The sequence below is a fragment of the Orycteropus afer genome, unplaced genomic scaffold (genome assembly GCF_000298275.1).
Source record: "Orycteropus afer afer isolate SDZICR_OR568_19922 unplaced genomic scaffold, OryAfe1.0 scaffold00140, whole genome shotgun sequence".
NCBI lineage: Eukaryota > Metazoa > Chordata > Mammalia > Tubulidentata > Orycteropodidae > Orycteropus > Orycteropus afer.
The window spans coordinates 1,551,091-1,573,816 of record NW_006921727.1 but is presented as its reverse complement, the minus strand read 5'-3'; the positions used below and the strand labels follow the sequence as shown (position 1 = coordinate 1,573,816).

The 22,726-nt window shown below is 36.3% G+C and overlaps 1 protein-coding gene across 1 annotated transcript in view; it reads right to left on the bottom strand.

The window, feature by feature from the left end:
- KHDRBS2 (KH RNA binding domain containing, signal transduction associated 2) overlaps positions 1-22,726 on the bottom strand; it is a 977,984-nt gene that overhangs the window by 84,443 nt on the left and 870,815 nt on the right. Inside the window, exon 7 of the mRNA XM_007945604.2 lies at positions 17,794-17,876. Within this exon, the coding sequence (XP_007943795.1) occupies positions 17,794-17,876 (83 nt within the window). The remainder of the gene's footprint in view (positions 1-17,793; positions 17,877-22,726) is intronic.

Here is a 22,726-nt window from a genome sequence, read left to right as displayed (position 1 = left end):
TTTGAGTCTGAATTCATTGGTGCAAGCTGAACTATGGCTACATGTTAACAGTGATTTATATTCTTCCTCATTCAAAGCAGAAATGGAATCTCACCTGTGTTCTGTACTGTTCCAAAACCACTCATTACTTGTTAAGAGGTTATTATCATGCACCAGACTTTGGAAATTTGAATAAATATAACCAAGTTTGAGAAAGGACTATGTGAATTGGAACAATGCTTCCATTTTAACAAGGATGTTCTTTATGTGAGGAAACTAGGCCAGGTTCATCAAGTATCTCTCAGCAAGTGACTTACTTCAGAAGACATTTTAACTATTTTATGCTTGGAAGCATTAAGAAGTCTGCTTATTGTTAAATTTAAACAGGGCCAGATTACCACAAAGAGAAAGGAAATTTGGAATCTAGCTGCTTGTCTTTGCTGACTGTCAGAGTGACACACTTCAAAATGAATCATAATTATGTATTTACACACCCCTCTCTTTTCAACTCTTCAGACTATGAGTGACAATCCTTAGGGCAACACTCAAGTCCCTTTTCAGTCTATCCAGCCTTCTGTCCATCATTCTTCTCTTATATACTCTACACCTAGACATAGTGGTATGGCTAAATGACACAAATCCTTTCGTGACTCTATGGGAATTCCCCATGGGAATTCTATCTAGACAGAATGTTCTCTATTTCTTCATCTAGAAAGGTAGTTATCATTCTCCTGGGATTCAGCTCAATGATCATCTTTTTATTAAAATTTTATTCAACCTCCCCAGGCAAGGTGTCATCACTTGTTTTCTGTAAAGACTTTGCCCAAATCTCCATGTAGAACTTCTCTCATTGTGCCAGAATCATCTTTTTCTTTCTGTCTCTGTCTCTAGCAAATGGTTCCTAAAATTCAGTGTGCACAAGTATCACAAGTTTACTATGTGAAAAATGCAGGTTTCTGATTCTCAGACTCCAGACTCAGATTTAGCTGGCCTCACCAGCGGCACAGAAATCTACAATTTAATTTACAGTTGTTCTGATGCAGAAGTGAAGTCCAGGATCATACTTTGTAAAAAAAATTCCATTAAACTGAGTAAATCAAAGTCTGGGTAGGCCTTACTGTTGTTTGTTGTTGTTGAGGCTCAGAATAGTGATATTTAATGAGTGTTTTTTGAAGAAATGAATCAATAGCATTAAAAGGCTACAGAATTTCTTATGAATAATTTGTAGCTTGCCTGACAGTGTAGCCATGTAGATTTTGTTTTTTTCTACAATTGTTCTCATAGAATTTTTAATTAGTGGTCAATGTCAATTTAAAGGTTTGCTGAACTTTGTATTCTTTGTTTTCCCAACATATTTTTTAAATTACTTGAATAAAGAAATATAAGATGTGTTTATGAAAACTTACATAAAGTAGGACACAATTAATAAGCTGTTTTTAAGAACTGGTATTCAAAAAGTAGCTCAAAACCAACACTAAGAGGCCTAAACAATAAAGTAAAATGTCACAGAGATTAATGTACATTTCTACATTTAGGTTAAAAAAAAAAAATCAATTGAAAAGATGCAGGGTGGTGTTAGAACTGGCCAGACAGCAGTTCATTGAGAAACGACCCAGGTTATCAATTGAAAGCAAATTCAGCAGAACCCAATAATGTGACACAGACACTTAAGAAAACAGCAGTCAGATTATATTGAAGGACTCTAAGAAAGGACCAGAAAAGGTAATAGTGCCATTTCTTTGACCTAGTCAATTCTCACTTGATATATCTCAGTATTATTATTCCATATCTTCATATACACATTGGACAACTGAATGGGTTCAGCAGAGAATTAGCATGTTTGATAAAATGGAAATCATGTTATGCCAAGAATAGTTGAGGGAAACCATATATATGTGAGTATTTGGTACAGTTATTGGTTTATTTCTATAATAATGCTACATAATAAATAACCACAAAATATCAGCAGCATAAAAAATCAGTGATTATTTAACTCAAATATTTATATTGGTTGGAAGTTGGCTGCTACAGGCTGGCTCATTTGGCGTGTTCTAAGTTATGAATTGAACTGGCCTTGCCTAGATTGGGTTTGGGTTTTCTGTGTGTATTCATTCTGGATCCCAGACTAAGGAGAAAGCACCTACCTGAGGTGTGATTCCTCATGGCTAAGGCAATAGGACAAGTGAGAAACACATTTTATTTTCTTATAAGGCTTAAGTTGAGAAATGGTGCATGGATACTTCTTCACAAATACATCAACAGAAGGAAAATACAAGCTAATTAGGAGTCAGGAAAACATACTAATGCCCTTTTAATGGAAGAATCCAAAAAATCACACAGCAGAAGTTGTGAAACATGGGAAGAGTAAAGAATTGTAGGGAAAAATATACTCAACCACACTCTGGTTGGCTATTGGTAAAGGGACAAAATCTTCTTCAAGAAAGGTTGACAATGTGGAAGGAAAAAATTAAGCTAGATTTGTTATACATTTTGTTTCACAGGATAGATTAGAGATTGACAGATGTAGATGGAGGTTATAAGGAAGTAGAAATGACTACAATTTAAAATTTCCCTAATTAGCTGGAATATTTAAAACTGGAAAAAAAAAAAAATTTTGGTAGCAATATGGTATTAGTACTAGGCACCCAGTATTTGGAATTGGACAGGGATCAGTTCAAAGCTTGGACCTACTAGTTACTAAAGCTAAAATCCTGGCAAGGTAAACATTCTGGGTTCTGGTTTCTCTATTTGTAAGGTGGGGATACAACTATCTATTTCATGAAATGTTTATGAGGTGCCTATATAGACACCTAGCACATAGAAAATGCCCCAAACCCAAAAAACCTGTGGCCATAAAGTCAATTCTAACTCATAGTGACCCTAAAGAACAGAACTGTCCCATAGAGTTTCCAAGCATGTAAAGCTATATGGAAGCAGAAGGCTACATCTTTCTCCAGCAGAGCAGCTGGTGACTTCCAATTGCTGACCTTTCAATTAGCAGCTGAGTACTTAACCACTTCACCACCAGGGCTCCTTAGAAAATGTTTCTTTTTATAAGCTTGCTATGAGTCAGAGCCAACTCAACAGCACCTAACAACAACCACCACCTCCCTTGATCCAAAATGTTCACGTTCCCTGCCTTTGACCTCCTTTACTGCCTCTCTCACCCATTTTCTACAATTCAGGTGTACTGAATATTACATAATACAAATGCACAATCACTTATTCTTGAATTATAAATTCAAAAAGCTCTGAAACCAAAAATGTTATCTTAAATTGGGTGTCTAAATTTATTTGGCAACAAAACCTGAGCTAAAGTGACAGGAGGCTATTTTATTCATCCCACTTAGTGGAGTTTGATTAGAATAATATTACTATATTTTTGGCACAGATATCACTGGGGATGATGTGCAATATATAGTATATGAATTACATTGCCTTTTTAAATTCAAATTATTCTGTCTATGATACATCTAGTCATGAACTCGCACTTCAGGATCATGAACTTGCAATCATGAAAGTGTACTCAAATGTACCACACTTGTGTTTCATCTTTCTATTTCTGTTGTTGTTGCTGTTATATGCTGTTGAGTCGGACCCGACTCATAGCGACCCCTCCTTGGGTTGTCGAGGCAGTATCACTACGGAAGTAGATTGCCCCATCTTCCTTCTATTTCTAATACCTAGCAAAAACAAGCTGTTAATAAGCACTAATGTAAAGAAATAGTGAAATAATATGTTGAGAATGTTACAAATGGGATCTACTTATGAAAAACTATAACATCTATACCTGATTTTGACTCTATCACACATTCACTCCCAGGTTAATTTCTGTTCTCTTTCTGAGATCCTCCTGGGATCTAGAGTGAGTCTTGTTTTTATGATACCAACTCTAAGATTCTAAGATCACAAAGATCCACCTTTTCCATCTTGACCAAAGTATTAGGGCAAAAATATGTCTCTTCTTTTACTAGCAATGTTCAAGTTCAAAAAAATCAAGTCATGAAGTTCTGTTTTGTTTTTTCCTAAAGAAGTTTTTTTTAAGTGCAAATTCACTAAGAAACCAAGCAAGCCTATAAGACAGAATAGAAGTGCCTCGTAGAGTTTCCAAGGTTGTAAATCTATATGGAAACAGATCCCTTTATCTTTCTCCCATGGAATGGCTGGTGGGTTCAAATTGCTGGCCTTTTAGCACCCAAATACCTTAAGCACTACACCACCAGATGCCCTTAAGAAAACAATAAAACCACAGACAGCTTGTGTTGGAATGGAATGGAATACCAACTAGCAGAGAATTTATTGAACTCAGATGGCCAAATTCACATGGCACAGAAAAAAAGATGACCATACTTTTTTTCCCACCTCTCATCTGTCAGTTTGCTATACTGTGGTGGCTTGCTTGTTCCTGTGAGACTGGAGGCTGTGCTACCAGTATTTCAAATACCAGCAGGGTGACCCATGGTGGACAGGTTTCAACGGAGCTTCCAGACAAACACATACTTGGAAGAAGGAAGGAGTCATCCACTTCTCAAAGAATTGGCCAGTGGAAACCTTATGAATAGCAGTGAGTACTGTGTGACATATTACTGCAAAATTTTATGAAAAGCCAAGAAACATTGTCCAATTTAGTGCTGGAAGATGAGCCCCTCAGGTCAGAAGGCACTCAGTACAACTGGGGAAGATCTACCTCCTCGGAGTAGAGTCGACATTAATGATGTGGATGGACTAAAGCTTTTGGGACTTCCATTTGCTAATGTGGCATGAGTCAACTGGGAAGAAACAGTGCAAACATCCATTAATAATCGGAAAATGAAATGTACGAAGTATGAATCTAGAAAAGTTATAAATTGTCATAAATGAAGTGGAACACATAAAGATCAATATCTTGGGCATTAGTGAGCTGATATGGACTGGTTTTGGTCATTTTGAATCAGACAACCATATGATCTACCATGTCGGGAATGACAAATTGAAGAGGAATGGTGTGGCATTTATTGTCACAAAGAATGTTTCAAAATCTATCCTGAAGTACAATGCTGTTGTTGATAGGATAACGTCCATATGCTTACAAGGAAAACCAGTTAATACTACCATTATTTACATTTACACACCAAACACCAAAGCCAAAGATGAGGAAATTGAAGATTTGTACCAACTTCTGCAGTCTAAAATTGACCAAATATGCAATCAAGATATGTTGATTATTACTGGTGACTGGAATGCAAAAGATGGAAACAAAGAAGAATCAACAGTTGTTGGAAAATATAGTCTTGGTGATAAAAATGATGCTGGAGATGGCATGATAGAATTTTACAAGACTAATGACTTACTCATTGCAAATGCCCTTTTTTAACAACATAAATGGCAGCTATCCACATTGTAGAGAGAGAGGTGGTGTGTGGAGAGTTCACAGCAGCCAGAGGAAGGAACCAGGAAGAGAGAGAGGCAGTGTTTGGCAGGTTCAGAGTGCTGGGGAAGCCAGGAAATAAGTGGAACAGTTTGGAACAACTAATGGAGACAAATTTGCCTGTCAGTTTGTGTACTATGGTGGCTTGCATGTTGCTGTGAGGCTGGAGGCTATTCCATCAGTATTTCAAATGCCAGCAGGGTCACCCAAGTTGGACAGGTTTCAGTGGAGATTCCAGGACAAGACAGACTCAGAAGCAAGAGCCCATCTACCTCTCAAAGAATTGGCCAATGAAAAACTTATAAATAGCAGTGAAACTGTCTGATATGTTATGAATAACTTTATGAATAGCTCTGAAACACTGTCTGATATAGTGCCGGAAGTTGAGCCCCTCCAGTTGGAAGGCACTCAAAATATGACTAGGGAAGAGCTGCCTCCTCAAAGTAGAAGTGACATTAATGATGTGGATGGAGTAAAGCTTTTGGGACCTCCATTTGCTGATGTGGCAAATGAGAAGAAACCCAAAATGAGAAGAAATAGCTGCAAACATCCAGTAATAATCAGAACACAGAATGTACAAAGTATGAATGTAGGAAAATTGGAAGTTGTAAAAAATGAAATAGAATGCATAAAGATCAATCCTAGGCATCAGTGAACTGATATGGACTGGTTTTGGCCATTTTAAATCAGACAACCATATGATCTACTATTCCGGAAATGACAAAATGAAGAGGAATGGCATGGCATTTACCATCACAAAGAATGTATCAAGATCTATCTTGAAGTACAATGCTGTCAGTGATAGGATAATATCCACATGCCCACAAGGAGACCAATTAATACTATTATTAAAATTTACACATCAACCACCATAGCAAAAGATGAGAGAATTGAATATTTTAACCAACTTCTGCAGTCTGAAATTGACCACACATGCAAGCAAGATGTGTTGATTATCACTGGTGACTGGAATGCAAAAGTTGGAAACAAATAAGGATCACTGGTAGTTGGAAAACGTGGCCTTGGTGACAGAAATAACATTGGAGGTTGCATGATAGAATATGCAAGACCAATGACTTATTTATTGCAGATATCTTTTTGCAACAGCACAAATGGCAGCTATACACATGGTCTTTGCCAGATGGAGTATGCAGGATTTAGATTGACTACATCTGTGGAAAGAGGAGATGGAGAAGCTCAATATCTTTGGCCAAAACAAAGCCAGGAGCTGACTGTGGAACAGACCATCAACTGCTCATATGCAAATTCAAGTTCAAGTTGAAGACAATTAATACAAGTCCATGAGAGCCAAAATATGGCCTTGATTATATCCCTCCTGAATCTAGAGTCCAACTAAAGAATAGATTTGATGCATTGAACATCAATGACCGAAAACCAGAGGAATTGTGAAATGATATCAAGAACATCATCCATGAAGAAAGCAAGAGGTCATTAAAAGGACAGGAAAGGAAGAAAAGACCACAATGGATGTCAGAAAAGACTCTGAAACTTGCCCTTGAATGGAGAGTGGCTAAAGCAAATAGAACAAATGACAAGGTAAAAGAGCTGAACAGAGGATCTCAAAGAGCAGCTGGAGAAGACAAAGTCAATTATTATAACGAGATGTGCAAAGACCTGGAGCTAAAAAACTAAAAGGGAAGAACATGCTTGGCATTTCTCAAGCTGAAAGACTTGAAGAAACAAATTAAGCCTTGAGTTGCAGTATTGAAAGATTCTATGGACAAAATATTTAATGATGCAGGAACATCAAAAGAAAATGGAAGGAATACAGAGTCATTGTACCAGAAAGAATTGTTCACTGTTCATCCATTTCAGGAGGTGGCATATGGTCCAGAACCAATGGTGTTGAGGGAGGAAATCAAAGCTGCACTGAAGAAATAGCAAAATACAAGGCTCTAGGAATTGATGGAATACCCATTGAGATGTTTCAACAAATGGATGCTGTGCTGGAGGCACTCACTCAGCTATTCCAAGAGATTTGAAAGACAGCTATCTGTCCAACTGACTGGAAGAGATCCATATTTGTACCCATTCCAAAGAAAGGTGATCCTAGAGAATGTGGAAATTATCAAACAATATCAATATCACATGCAAGTAAAATTTTACTGAAGATAATTCAAAAACAGTTGTAGCAGTATACTGACAGAACTTCCAGTAATGCAAGCTGGATTCAGAAGAGGATGTGGAATGAGAGACATCATTGCTAATGTCAGATGCATCTTGCCACCAGCAAAGAGTATCAGAAAGATGTCTACTTGTGCTTTATTGACTATGCAAAAGCATTCAATTACATGGATCATAACAAATTATGGATAACATTGAGAAGAATAGAAATTCCAGAACACTTAATTGTACTCATGAGGAACCTGTACACAGATGAAAAGGCTGTCATTCAAATAGAACAAGGGGATACTGCATGGTTTAAAATAAGGAAGGGAGTGTGTCAGGGTTGTATCCTTTCACCATACTTATTCAATCTGTATGCTGAACAAATAATCCAAGAAGCTGGACTATATAAAGAAGAACATGGCATCAGGATTGGAGGAAGAATCATTAACAACCTGTGATATGCAGATGACACAACTTTGCTTGCTGAAAGTAAGGATGATTTGAAGCACTTACTAATGAACATTAACAACTACAGTCCACAGTATGGATTACACCTCAATATAAAGAAAACAAAAATCCTCACAACTGGACCAATAAGCAGCATCACGATAAATGAAAAGATTTTAAGTTGTCAAAGACTTACTATTACTTGGTTCTACAATCAACACCAATGGAAGCAGCAGTCAAGACATTAAATGATGTATTGCATGGGGCAAATCTGCTGCAAAAGACCTCTTTCAAGTGCTGAAGAGCAAAGATGTCTCTTTGAAGACTAAGGTGCACTTAACCCGAGCTATGGTATTCTCGATAGACTCATAAGCATGTGAGAGCTGGACAAAGGAAGATCGAAGACCAAAGAAGAGTTGATCCTTTTGGATTGTGGTGTTGGTGAAGAATGCTGAAAGTACCATGGACTGCTAAAAGAATGAACAAATCTGTCCTGGAATAAGTGCAGCTGGAATGCTCCTTCGAAGGAAGAATGGCCAGACTTCGTCTCACCTACTTTGAGCATGTCAGAAGGGACCATTCCCTGGAGAAGGATATCATGTGTGGTAAGGTGGAGGGTGAACGAAAGAGAGGAAGGCCCTCAATGAGATGGATTGACATAGTGGCTGCAACGATGGGGTCAGGTATAGTGAGGATTGTGGGGCTGGCACTGGACCAGGCAGTGTTTCCTTCTGTTGTTCTTAGGATTGCTATGAGTTGGAGATGACTCCATGGCACCTAACCACAACAGCCCACCCTTGGATTTTAGGAGATCCTTCACAGACCCTGTAGTGCTGTCAAATAGCCACTCTAAACAACTTCTTACTGTGTCCTTGGAGGCATTTTATAGATACTGATTTTTCTATGCTGGCTATTTTGTCTAGAGCAGAATTTAGAAAACAATGGCTATAGCTACTACAGATATGTTTATTTTGTCTTCCGAGTGTTTAATTAAAAAAATTTTGGCAATGTGTAAAAACCAGGAAATTACACTGATAAACTGATTTGGCAGATTATATTTTCTAAAAATTGCTACAATATTTTTTTTCTTCTTTCAACTTTGCCAGTCCCCTACATCAAGTGGTGAAATCAAATTACCCTTTCTTTGAATGTGGCTGGACTTTTGACTTATTTGTAACGAACAGAATGAGGCTACATCGTAAAAGACAGTACAGCTTCTCCTTTTTTAGCTAGGATATTCTTATCTGAAGCTCAGAGCTGACTTATTATGAGGGAGCCTAAGGCACATGGAAAGGAACATGTGAAATTCTGATAGCCTCAGCTGAGGGACCAGCTGACAGTCACCATTAACTGCTAGGTATGTGAAAGAAGACTTTCCAGATGATTCTACTGGCCAACTATTGAGTCATTCTTAGCTTATGAACCTTCCCAGCTGAGGGCTCAGGCATATTGGAGCAGAGACAAGCAACCCCTGCTATGCCTGATCTACAGAATTCACTAACATAATAGAAATGGTTGTTTTATTCCATTGAGTTTTGTGGTGGCTTGTTATGCAGCAATAGTAACTGGAAAATTTAGATTTCCAGGTTTTTTGGGGGGAGAAAAATAAGCAAATAATCTAGTACTACTGGCCCTCTTACCACACATGGACTATCGTTGTTATGTGCTGTCGAGTCGGAAGCAACTTATAGCGACCCATCTTTGGGTTTCCAAGGTAGTATCACTATGTAAGTAGATTGCCCAACTTCCTTCTAAGGAGTGGATGGTGGGTTTGAACTGCCAGACTTCTGGTTAGCAGTCAAATGCCCTAGGCGCTACGGTACTACATGGCCAGAACCTCCTAAAGCTGAATGGAAGATAGTTGCTTTACTTAGTCTCATACTTTCCAGTTTGATACATTTTCTACCATCCCTTATCAATAACACCTTGTCAGTCATAGATGATCATGGATATTGCCTGATTCCTAAGTAGGTGATTAGCTAAATGTTAAATAAGGTGGAACTAAGCTTCTACACTTACAATTGAAGTCAGCATTTCATCTGAGATTCTTTATCTGGCCTTTAATGTTGGTCTTCTGGCAACACATCAGGTTCTTCAAGAGTCTAATACTCTTCTTATTTCTGAATCTCTTACATACCATTTACACAATACCTTCTTGTTTCTTGCACAAGGAGTATCTACAATTCTAAACTAGTCTGCTGAGGAGAAATGACTGATGTATTGACATGTTCAGATCTCAATAAATGATCAAGCAAATTCAAATGACTAACTAGGACACTTTTGTAGGTTGTCTTAAAAGACACAACATTCATATCTCTAGGGATATGGTTATTCCAATTCTTCTTATTAGAGTTTTATAATATAAAATACCTCAGTGGTATAGCATTTGACTGCAAATCAGAAGTTTGGCATTTCAAATCCATGGGATGGTGCCAGGCCGGGGAGTGCTTCATTCGATTGTACATAGGGTTACTGTGAATTGGAACTAATTCGACAGCACGCGACAATAACACAAAGCCATACCTAAGGCTTCTGGAGTCAGCAGATATGGATTCAAACCCAACTTTAGTACTTAAATTAACTTGGCATACTTACACTTCAATTTTCTCTATATAAAATGGAGATAAAACAGTATCTGCCTGATGTATTTTTGGGAAGAAATGAGTTAATGTGCCCCCAAAGCATAACAGTTGATGCAAAATTAATGCTAGCTATTCTGGACCAGTAGTCCCAAGCAGTCCCTGAACAACACAGCACAAGTTCCCATCCTGTGGACTCTGACCCTCAAGGCACCAAGAAGTTGTATAAGGGATCTGGGAATCCATTTGTTCACTAAATCCTCATAAAATATAGTCTGACTTTTTTTATAGTATAAACAACAACAACAACAGATGCCTTTCTCATTAATAAAATACAAATTCATTTAAAAGCACTACTGTTTCCATAGTAATTCCATGCCATTATTTATATTTTCAAACAACTGATACTAATAAGTATAATTATGCGGTGTTGAGGTATGATAAATATTTTGGATGTTGGGCTGGATCTCTTCCATTTGCCTTCCCACCTCCACTCTCCTCTCCAATCTATTATAAGCCCCAAGGCTGACTTATGTAATTGCATCTGCTAGGTCTTTTTCCCTCTGCCTCTAAGTGGGTCTGTCAAAGGGGTGCAACAGTAGAAGCCTAGGAAGGAAAAGAGTGAGAACTGGTATTAACTTCCTGACCATCCTCCTATATGGTGGCCATGCCTGCCATTCTGAATTAAAAGTCTCAGCTCCAGTTAGGGGACCACCTAATAGCTCTCTCTGTTTCCCTTTCTCAGAAGGAAGGTTGGCAATCTACTTCCATAGTGACACTGCCTTAAAACCCAAGGAGGGGTCGCTATGAGTTGGATCATATCCTACATCAGTGAGTTTAGTTTCCCTTTCATTCCTAGTTTTGTGGCAGAGCACCTTGCCCCAGGGCAAATCACCTCAGGGGATGCCATTGTTTCCCTATGATCTGTCACTGAAAACAGGCCCTTTATTAAACTCTCCTCAAATTATCCTACTTTGAGTTTTTTTTTTTTTTTTTGGTTTTGGTGTAGACTCTGACAGTTACAGATATTCCAAAGGGGTTTTTATTTTAGAAAAAATTGGTAGCTACTGCCCTATATATCAGAAGGAGAGATATCTTTGTAGTACCTGTACATTCCTTCATCAATCAGTAGAAAGGAAGTTGCTTTTCCTAGATTGTCTGAATTTCTTACTCAATTCATGCTTCAAGGAAAGAAAGGCTTCCATTCAGATATTTTGCCTATTACACCAATCTGTAGCCAAAATTTTACACTGGAAAATTATAGATTCTTAACATTTCACCTCCAAATTAAATTTTTATTAGAAAACACAATCACAATTGATCTTTTGACTTTCACTTACAATAGTATTTGTTCACTTACAGTATTACTATTTGTACTTAAGTAAATGAAAGTTAGGAAGCTTAGTGGCACAAAGACTAATTGCTCAGCTGCTAACTGAAAGGTCAGCAGCTCACACTCATCATCGGTTCTGTGGGAGAAAGACCTGGCAATCTACTCCTGTAAAATTACAGCCTAAAAAACCCTATGGGGCAGTTCTGCTCTATCCTACAGGGTCACTGTGAGTCATGATCAACTTGATCATACACAACCACAACAGCAAATAAGAGTGACGTTTTTCTACATGTCTGATGTGTTTGGTATAAATATTTGATTAAAATTTGGGCATTGGAAATGTTGGCAAGACCTTGTGAATATACATGATTTCAGAAGATCGATCTGAAAATGTTAATGCTATTGAGGAGTGCATAAAAAAATGAGCCATCAGAACATGGACAGAATTTAAATGTTTTGTCCAATTAAAGCTGTTAATCATAGAATGTAATCTGTTGTAAGCCAAAGACTTCAAGGAATTGAGTTCCCTGAAAACTACAATATTAGTACTATAATTGGAAGCCTGCATAATAAAACCATATTTCTATTTCTTTACTTTTTCTCTTCATGGACATGGAGCAAGAGCAGAAGGTGGCCAGAGACACATATGTCCATTGTCATCTTTATGCATCATTAATATGTCATTCAGTTGAGCTGCCACCTGAGGAATTTTCAGAGACTCTCTTTTTCTTCCATTTGAAATTTCCCAGAACTAATGATACTTTACGACTGGAGATTCATTAAAGTTATTACAGCTTCTGAACTCCAGGTGAACCTTTGTAGGGCTGTTACCTTGTGAACTTCCCCAGAATCTTTATTGAGAATGATATAATTATTCCACTTAAGCATCTGCAAGATTTTACTTTAAAATCTCCTAATTTTCTGTATTCACCTGTGCTGACTAATGAATCAATTAAAGACAACTTCCTCTAAAGATTTTATCTTTTATCTCAGTTCTGTTAAATCATATATTCTGTTGTTATTACCTTTAAGATTCTAAAGCAGCATTTCTTTTGATTTTGAATGCAACAAAATCAGGCTATCTCAAAATAATATTCATATTATTTTTTAATGCTAGAGGAGTTTTATGCTTCTATGTTTCTCTCTGTTCCATTTCTTTAGAAAAATTTCTCCATTTCCCTCCATCAATCCAAATCTTACTTTCCAAAGTCCAGTTAAAGAGTCACCCTTGAAAAAGAAAATTCTAGACAATTCTTATAGAAATGAACTTTCTCTTACTCTCTGTTCCTAAGTACTTGATTACTCTCTAGTTATTTCAGTTGAAATACATTTATTTAAACATGCACATACAACTTGAAAATGTCTCCTTATCAAATAAATTTTCATTAGCAAATAGTCAAATATATCCAAAATAAAATTAAGTATTTTCACTGTGAGGTTAGTACACTATTTGGCTCACGTAATCACTTAATAAGTGTTTTTAACTGAACTGTTAATACTATCTTCTACTGGTATAGCTGGACCAAAAGAAATCAAAAGACAGGAATTTAGCACATTATCTATTAAATTCTTATGTTGTTATTGTTGTTTGCCGTCGAGTTGGACACGACTCATAGCTTCTCCTCCTTGGGTTTCTGAAGTGGTATCACTACGGAAGTAGATTGCCCAACCTTCCTTCTGAGGAGTGGCTGGTGGGTTTGAACTGCCAGTCTTCTGGTTCTCAGTCAAGTGCCTTAAGTACTATGCAACCAGAGCTCCCATTAAATTATTATAGTGTATATCAATTTCTATTACAAATTTGTATTATGCTAAATAATTCTTCCTTACAGTTTTTTTTTGAATAATTGTAGTGATTTCATTAATTCATTAATGCATTAATTCAGTTTTCAGTAACTTATTCAACAAATCTTTATTGAGAATCTTTAGTGTGCCAGACATCATACTAGTATTGGGGATATGGTTTTGAACAAAATAGGCATTGCATAATGATTTTTTTCTTAAAGATTTACAACATTAGAAACCCTATGGGGAAGTTCTACTCTGTCCTATAGCTGATGACAAGTCAGAATTTTATTTGAGAGCAGTTGGTTTGGTTTGGTTTATACAATGTTGTTGTTGTTGTTTGCCGTCGAGTCGGCCTATAGAATATTTAAATTATTATGACTAATTTAATGGCCTGCTTTCCTTATTCCTTCTGGTTTAGCACTAACCTACCTGAGAAACATAAATATTTTGCTAGTAAATATGATACATATGAGATTGTAGATCATATTTTCTTTGATGGATGAGGCTCTTATTTTATATCCCCATAGTGCAGGTACATATTAGGTCTGACATTCTTGTATAAAGCATTCATTTATTCAGCACTTAGCCCATGAAAAAGCCAATGCTAGGTAATATGAAGGACATAAAGGTGTATCAGAAATGGATTCTGGACAGCTGTTAAAGGTGATAAGAGATTTGTACACAAATAATCTCAACATCAAGGCAAGAGAAAAAGTGTCATAGAAAAATAAAGAGATGGTGCTATTGGCATTCAGGAAAGAAACAAGATACTCCCGGATAAAGAATTCAGGACAATTTTTAGAGGAGCTGGCTTTCGAGCTGCGTCTGAAGGATGGGAAGACTCACTAGATAAGGAAAGAAAAAGACAACGCAGAAGTGCATAGAAAATGTGGTTTCACATATGCATTATACTTGATGATAACAAGATAAAGTTTTTGCAAAATCCTTCTATACTTCCATTAGAGCACTGAATATAGCATATATACATATATCAATGAATTATTTTATTCTATCCTAGTTGTATTTGTAGTATGTGGTAATTGTGTTTTCTACCAAAGAGTTTCTGAAACAACAAATATAGATCATTACTATAATTATTTTTTGTGTAATAATGTAATGATGAGGCGGGCATTTGATTAAAAATATTAGCAAATGTTATAAATAGATAGCCAATTTGCATTCTAGAAAAGGCAATACTATAGTGACAAAAATCATACTGTTTCTAGGGTCTGAGGGTGGAGGAGGAGTAGATTACAAAGGGCCATAAAGTAATGTTTTGATTTTGGTTCTGGTTTTACGATGGTATGCATTTACTGAATTCATACAACTGTCTGCTAATTTTACTGTATATAAATAATATATCAATAAATCTGACTTTAAAAAAATAAAAAAAAAAATGCATTACTATCACAACTTGGAGCAATCTAAAGAGAAATACTCAAAAATTTTGAGAAATCCATTAAGAAAGGAAAGGAACTCCTTAAAAATGTTATAAGACTGCCTCTTTCTATAGCACTAGTAGGATTTCCTAACGTTTTTGCTTTACATAGAAAAATCGTTAGGTGGAAAAAGAAAAAGTCAAAGTGACAAATACCTTGTTTTCACTATCGTTTGAATTACTACAAAAATCAGAAACCGAACCCACTGACATTGAGACCATTCCAATGTATAGTAACACCATAGGGCAGAGTAGAACTGCCCCATAGGCTTTCCAAGGCTTTAATCCATACAATCTCTAATAAAAGACATAAACAGAAGATTTCAAAGGATAGTTAGATAAGGAAAAATAAAGTATTATGATGAAATGTGCACAGGCCTAGAACTAGAAAAGCAAAAGGAAAGATGTTTACCTGTGTTTTATTGACTCTGCAAAGGCATCTAACTGTGTGGATCCTAACAAATTATGGATAACATTGTGATGAATGGACTTCCAGAACACTTTAATTATGCTTGTGAGGAACCTGTGTATAGACCAAGAGGTAGTAGTTCAAACAGAACAAAGGGATACTACATGGCATTTCTCAGGTTGAAAGAACTGAAGAAAAAAGTTCAAGCCTCAAATTTCAGTAACGAAGGATTCCATGGGCAAAATACTGAATAATAAAGGAAGCATCAAAAGAATATGGAAGGAAGACACAGAGTCACTGTACCAAGAAGAACTGGTTGATGTTCAACCATTTCAGATAGAAGCATATAATCAAGAACCTATGGTACTGAAGGAAGAAATCTAAGCTGCACTGAAGTAAATGATGAAGAACAAGAGGAATTGATTGGATGCCCACTGAGGTGTTTCTGCAAACAGATGTCATGCTGGAGGCACTCAATCATTTATGCCAAGAACTTTGGAAATCAGCTACTGGCCAACTTACTGGAAGTGATCCATATTTGTGCCCCTTCCAAAGAAAGGTGATCCAACAGAATGCAGAAATTATTGTACTATATCATTAAAATCACAGACAAATAGATTTTGTTGAAGATAATTCAAAAATGGTTGTTGCAGTATATTGACAGGGACCTTCTGGAAATTCAAGCTGGATTCAGAAGAAGACATGGAATGAGGAATATGATGGCAGTATCAGACGGATCTTGGCTGAAAGCAAAGAATACCAGAAAGATGTTTACCTGTGTTTTATTGACTCTGCAAAGGCATTTAACTGTGTGGATCATAACAAATTATGCATAACATTGTGACAAATGGAATTCCAGAACACTTTAATTATGCTTATGAGTAAGCTGTATATAGAACAAGAGACAGTAGTTCAAACAGAACAAAGGGATACTACATGGTTTAAAATCAGGAAAAGGTGTCCATCAGAATGCATCTTCCACCATACATATTCAATTTGTATGCTGAGCAAATGATCCAAGAATCTGGACTATATGAAGAAGAATATGGCATTAGTATTGAAGGAAGCCTAACAACTTGAGATAACTTGAGATATGCTTGTTGAAAGTGAAGATAGCTTGAAGCAGTTACTGGAAGATCAAAGACTACAGCCTTCAGTGTGGATTACACCTCAGCATAAAGAAAACAAAAATCCTTACAACTGGTCCAATAAGAAATATCATGATAAATGGAGAGAAGATTGAAGTTGTCAGGGATTTCATTTTACTTGGATTCACAATCAATGCACATGGAAGCAGCAGCCAAAAATTCAGATATAGTATTGCACTTGGCAAATTTGTTGCAAAAGACCTCTTTAAAATGTTAAAAAGGAAAGATATCACTTTGAAGACTAAGGTACGCCTAATCCAAGCCATGGCATTTTTAATAGCCTCATATGCGTGTGAAAGCTGGACAGTGAATAAGAAAGACCAAAGAAGAATTGATATATTTGAATTGTAGTGTTGGGAAAGAATACTGAAAATACCATGGATTTCCAGAAGAATGAACAAATCTGTCCTGGAAGAAGCACAGCTTGAATGTTCCTTAGAGGCAAGAAGGGTCAGACTTGGTCTCCTGTACTTTGGTCCTGCTATCAGAAGGGTTGGTCTCTGGAGAAGAATATCAGACTTGATAAAGTAGAGGTTCAGCATAAAAGGAGAAGACCCTGACTGAGATGGACTGACAGCTGCAATGATGGGGTCAAGCCGAGTAGGGATTCTGAGGACTGTACAGGACAAGAGTTTGTTTCTTTCTGTTGTATGTAGTGTCATATGAGTCAGAACTGACTGGTCGGCACCTAACAACAAAAATAACAGTAATCTTTATGGAAGAAGACTGACTGCCAAATCTTTTTCCCATGAGTTGGCTGGTTGGTTCAAACTGATTTTGGTTAGCAGCCAAGCACTTAAACACTACACCACCAGGGCTCCTTATCTGAAATATTAAATCACCAAAAGTAACAGGAGTAATCATTTAAATACAAGTTTGCTTAATGAGTTGCTTGGTTGTACAACTCATTACAATGATCCAGTCTTAAAACAGTACACTACTATTTCATTACTAACCATTGCAAGATTATCTTTTCCCTCTCACAGTTTAGTACACAACTGGATAATTCAGAAAGATAATGGGGAAGAAATACTGCTAGCAAACTCTCACATTATACAACTGATATTCAGATTAAGAAACAAAGCATCAGGATTAGAGATAATCCTGGCAAGTATGCTTTAGTTATCAAATGCCTTACCTTTGTGTTTGAGTCGCATAGCTGTTATCATAAGCCTCATAGGTCTGGTCATCATATTCAACCCCATAGCCATCATCGTACCCCTAAGGCAGAAAATGGTAGGAAGACTTATTAGTGATCAATCTGATTAACATCAATCTGTTTATGGTCAATGGGATTTTACACAATGGGACATTGGTTTATTTTATATTTGGTTAAGTTATTATGCATTGCATTTTACTAGATAATAATTCCCACATAACCATGAATAATACTTAATGGATCAAGTACTAATGTTTGGTAATTAAACTCAGTGTTTCATTGAAATAGCAAGACTTGCTCTTGGATTTATTTTGAATTTTGATAGCTACTAATGGAGAGGATTTGAGAAAATAAATTTTTCTTCTGGAAATATTATGAGTAGATAAGAACAACTGTGATAACCTAATGGTAGTGTTAACATATTTGTGTTATAACTTCATTGGGAGTTGAGTTTTTTCCCTATTCCTAATAAAGATCAACATTAAGACTAAAACTGTAAAACTCAAGATCCTTAAGTTGTGGCCAATTTTCAGGAAAAAAAGATGTAGTTCTTACTGATAAATAAACAAAAAAGAAACAAAGAAAAATGTGGATTAAATAGCTTTTATTTCTGTGCATTCTATTATTTTTAAATCTTACAAATAACATAATGTGCTGTGAGTTTGATTAGCTGACCAAATAACGCTAACAAAACTGACACAGATTTGTCAATGCAGAATGTAGAAGCAGGCTAGTAATTACACACTTCACCTATCAATCACTGTAAGAGATTTAGCTTTATTTCTCTTTGCAGCCATTGACTTCACTCTAAACGTTACCATCTATCTTGATTACTCCTGCATCTGAACAAACCTTTAGTTTTTCTGCCTCTGGACCTTTGCGGTGCCTTTCTTTCTTAGGAATGCCTTTCACCTCCCACCCTAGAAATCCATAACTTCCTTTCAGTCTGGAGGCTTATAAATCTCTCTCTTTGTCTTGTTCAGAAATTTAAGCAGAAAATGTCCAGAATTACAAAATATCCACATTAATCTTGCCTAAAAATTGTTAGTCCATTTAATTTGAAGACTAAATTTTCTCATTAACCCAAGGAAGATTTTTTCCCTATTATTTCTTTATGACTTCTTCTTCATCTACTACATAACTCTACATATAATTCTATTTTTTTGTGTTAGGTTTTCTGAGACAGATTTCCATGTTTTCTATTTTTTTCATTCATAATTTCCATTGCATCATGTATTTGCTCTGCTGTATAGGATAGTTTCTTTCTCCATTTGATCTTTAATACCCCAGTTTCATTATGAGAAGTTATTCCTATGAAATGTAAACATTTTTAAATATATTAAAGTTAAATTTGAATACTTAGAAATGTATTACATGCTGATTGTATAAAAATAGTACTAAATGGTTTATATCCCCAAAACAGCAGCTATTTTTTTCGTCTTTCTCCGACTTCAGTTGTCTTAGACTTTTCACCTAATGCTTTTAGTATTTTTAAGTAATAAATTAATATTGTTTGATTTGTGAATTTTAGTCATTACTTATTGACTAGACATTAGCATTGTTAAAGATTTATTTCTATTATAGACTCCTTCCCATATTTCTCCTTATGCTTGCCTTCCTAATATAGCTTCATCATAATTTTTTGTTAGTCAAAGGCTTACATTATTAATAATTAATAACATAATATATTCACTGCTTGTCCAAATAGATTAATATGATACTATTTTTCTTCTCATACAACCTCCTGTTTCTCCTAAAGTTAATCGTTGGTAATTCATTTTATGATTTTCTTGGTTTCCTATATGTTGATAACTATTTGTCTAAATATGGGTAACAACTGGAGTTAGTTATCAATATATAAAATAATATTAACTTAACTATATTACTTAAAAATACAAAAATACTAAAAAATCAAGTCATCTCTCACATCCTTTTGTGTTACATGGAGACTTCTCTCCTGCAGAACCATATCATTGCCTGAGGTCTAGATGGATGGGTTTCTAGGTCTGACGGCAGAGTGGTTTTCCCAAGACTCTTCTCACTAGCCTCTGTCCATTACCTTTTATCAGATCCATCTTTTGTTGTTGTTGTTCACATTTTTTTTTTTTTTTTGCTGAAGCATCTCTTTTAGTCACCGCATATTAGATTTAAATATTTTGATTCTATTTCTCTCTCTTACTCACCACCACCCAGCATTATTTTTTCTATTAAATTTTTGGGGCATAAAAGTTCAGTTACACAGAAAATTTGAAATAATTTTACAATGAATTCTTATCTATCTTTCACCTACACTCCCCAATTGTGACTTTTTCTTTCCCATTTGCACTCTCTCTCTTTATATGTACTTATTTTTTTGTAAACCATTTTCAAGTCAGAAATATTTCCTCTATAAATACATCAGTTTGCATTTTTAAGTATAAGAACATAAATACAATATTATTAGTATGATTTCTTAAAGAAAACTAAGCTAAAAATAATTCAATAATATCATCTACTATAAAGTCCATATATTAAAGTTCTTCAATTGTCTAAACATATATTTTTTAACTAACTTTTTCTTTTAATTGAAAACCAAACAAGATTCATGAGTTCACCTGACCATTATACCTGATTGGAGAAAAACAATAAACAAAACTAACTCACTGCCATCGAGTCAGTTCCGACTCAAAGTAACCCCCATTGGATTTCCTAGGCTGTAAATCTTTATGGAAGTGGATGTCCTGTCTACCTTCTGCGGAATGACTGGTGGGTTTCAAACCACCAACCTGCTGGCACTGTGTCACAAGAGATCTTTATACCTGTTTAGTCTTTTTAAAACTAGCATAGTACTCTAAGCTTTTATTGCTTTCCCTAATACTGACTTATGAAGAATTCTGATCCATTGTTTTATAGACTGTCCCACATTCTGAATTTGTAATTTTCATAATTATATTAAGATTCATTTGTTTGAAAGAATACTACATATGTGATATTATGTTGAACTTTCACATGTCTGAAAATTTTATTATTCTACTCCCCCATTTGACTGATTGGCTGACTGTTCAGGTTTAGGTTGAAAATGATTTCAGTCAGAATTTTGAGAGCTTTGATCCATTCATTGTTGTTTGGTTTCTCTGTGCTGCTCTAATAGAAAATACAACAAATGAGTGGTTTTAAGAAACAGGGATTTGTTCTCTTAATTTAAGTTTAGGAGGCTAGAAATCTGACTTCAAAGTGGCAGCTCTAGGGGCTGGGTGAAAGCTCTTTGACTTTGGGTTTCAACTCTGCCTCTTGCTCTCATTCCACTGGAGCTAGAGATGTCTCTTCACTCAGGCAGACGCTGGCTGCTGAGGGTAACAAGCCCACCAAGGTTGACAAATAAAATGGCACAGTCCCAATATTAGCAAAGAACATGGTAAGTCACTAGTTAAAGTCCAGAGACAGTCCCAATATCAGCAGGAAACATGGTAGGCTGCTAAATGAAGACTCGACTACATTCAGGGTCCAAGTGTGCCCAAAACTGCAGAGAACCTTCTCAAAATTTCTCTATATATACTGGAAGCAGACTACATCTCCCTAAGGCAGCTATTCAGGTGCTCCAGTAGATTTCACCATGGAGTTGATCACCAATCTCATCCAGCTGCCCAGCTACTCAAAACCAGGCCCAGCCAATTGACCCATAACCATAACAATCACAAGTATTTTCTGCCATCATATGTTGGTGTTATGAACCCTGTTACTTGTTTGTGACCTAATTTTCTTTTGTGTAATTTTTTACTTTTCCTATTGAAAGCAATGTACAATTTTTAACTCCGGTGTTCTAAAATTTCACAATACTACAGCCATGTGAATGTGTATATGTGTGCATATGTGTATGCATTTCTTTTCATGCATTATACTGGATACTTAATGGCTTCTTTCAGTATGTAGGCTTATATTCTTTGGCTCTGGGAAATGGTTCTCCATTTTTCTCTCTAAAACTCTTACTAGTAGATATTAGGAACTCTGGTGGCATAGTGCCTAAAGCACTTGACTGATAATCAGAAGGCTGGTGGTTCAAACCCACCAGCTACTCCTTGGAAGGAAGGTTGGGCAATCTATTTCCATAGTGATACTGCCTCGGAAAGCCAAGGAGGGGTTGCTATGAGTCAGAGATGACTCAAAGACATATAACAACAACAACAACAGTAGATACTAGATCTTCTGGATGGATACATTAATTTCTCCTATGTGATATATCTTATTCTTTTTAGTTCTTAATATGAGAATTCTGTTCTTCTCAATATGAGACTTCTGTAAGTTCATCTTCCAACTATTCTATGAAATATTTAATGCCAGTTATACACACACACACGTTACCACTTATTAGGGTGTTTATAAGAGGTTTCTGTGTTTTCAGGTGCAGTGTAAGCATCCTATTATAAGTTCAAGGATTCAATTCCCCTCTGGTGAAACAAGTATTAATATCATAGTTGGAATTTCCCAGGCAGAGCAGCCCAGCTCTCTCTACTGGTATCCTCCTGGGACAGAAAACCAAACCTACTGCCATGGAGTCAACTTCAACCATAGTCACCCCCATTGGGCTTCCAAGGATGTAAATCATTACAGAAGTAGATTGCTTCATCTTCCTCCTGCAGAGCAGCTGGTGGCTTCTGAACCACTGACTGTCTGGTTAGCAGCCATATGCCTTGCCTACTATGGCATTTGCCTCTGGATGTGAAAATCTTTTTCAAAACATCCAGGTTCTTGATCCTCAACCAAAATAACATAAATACCACTTTATTAATCTTTACTTCTTACTCAGGAATCAAGATTTCTAGCCTCTAATATGAGGTGGGGAGCTCTGGTAGCATAGTGGCTAAGACACTTGCCTGCTAACCAGATGGCTGGCGGTTCAAACCCACCAGCCACTCCTCGGAAGGAAGGCTGGGCA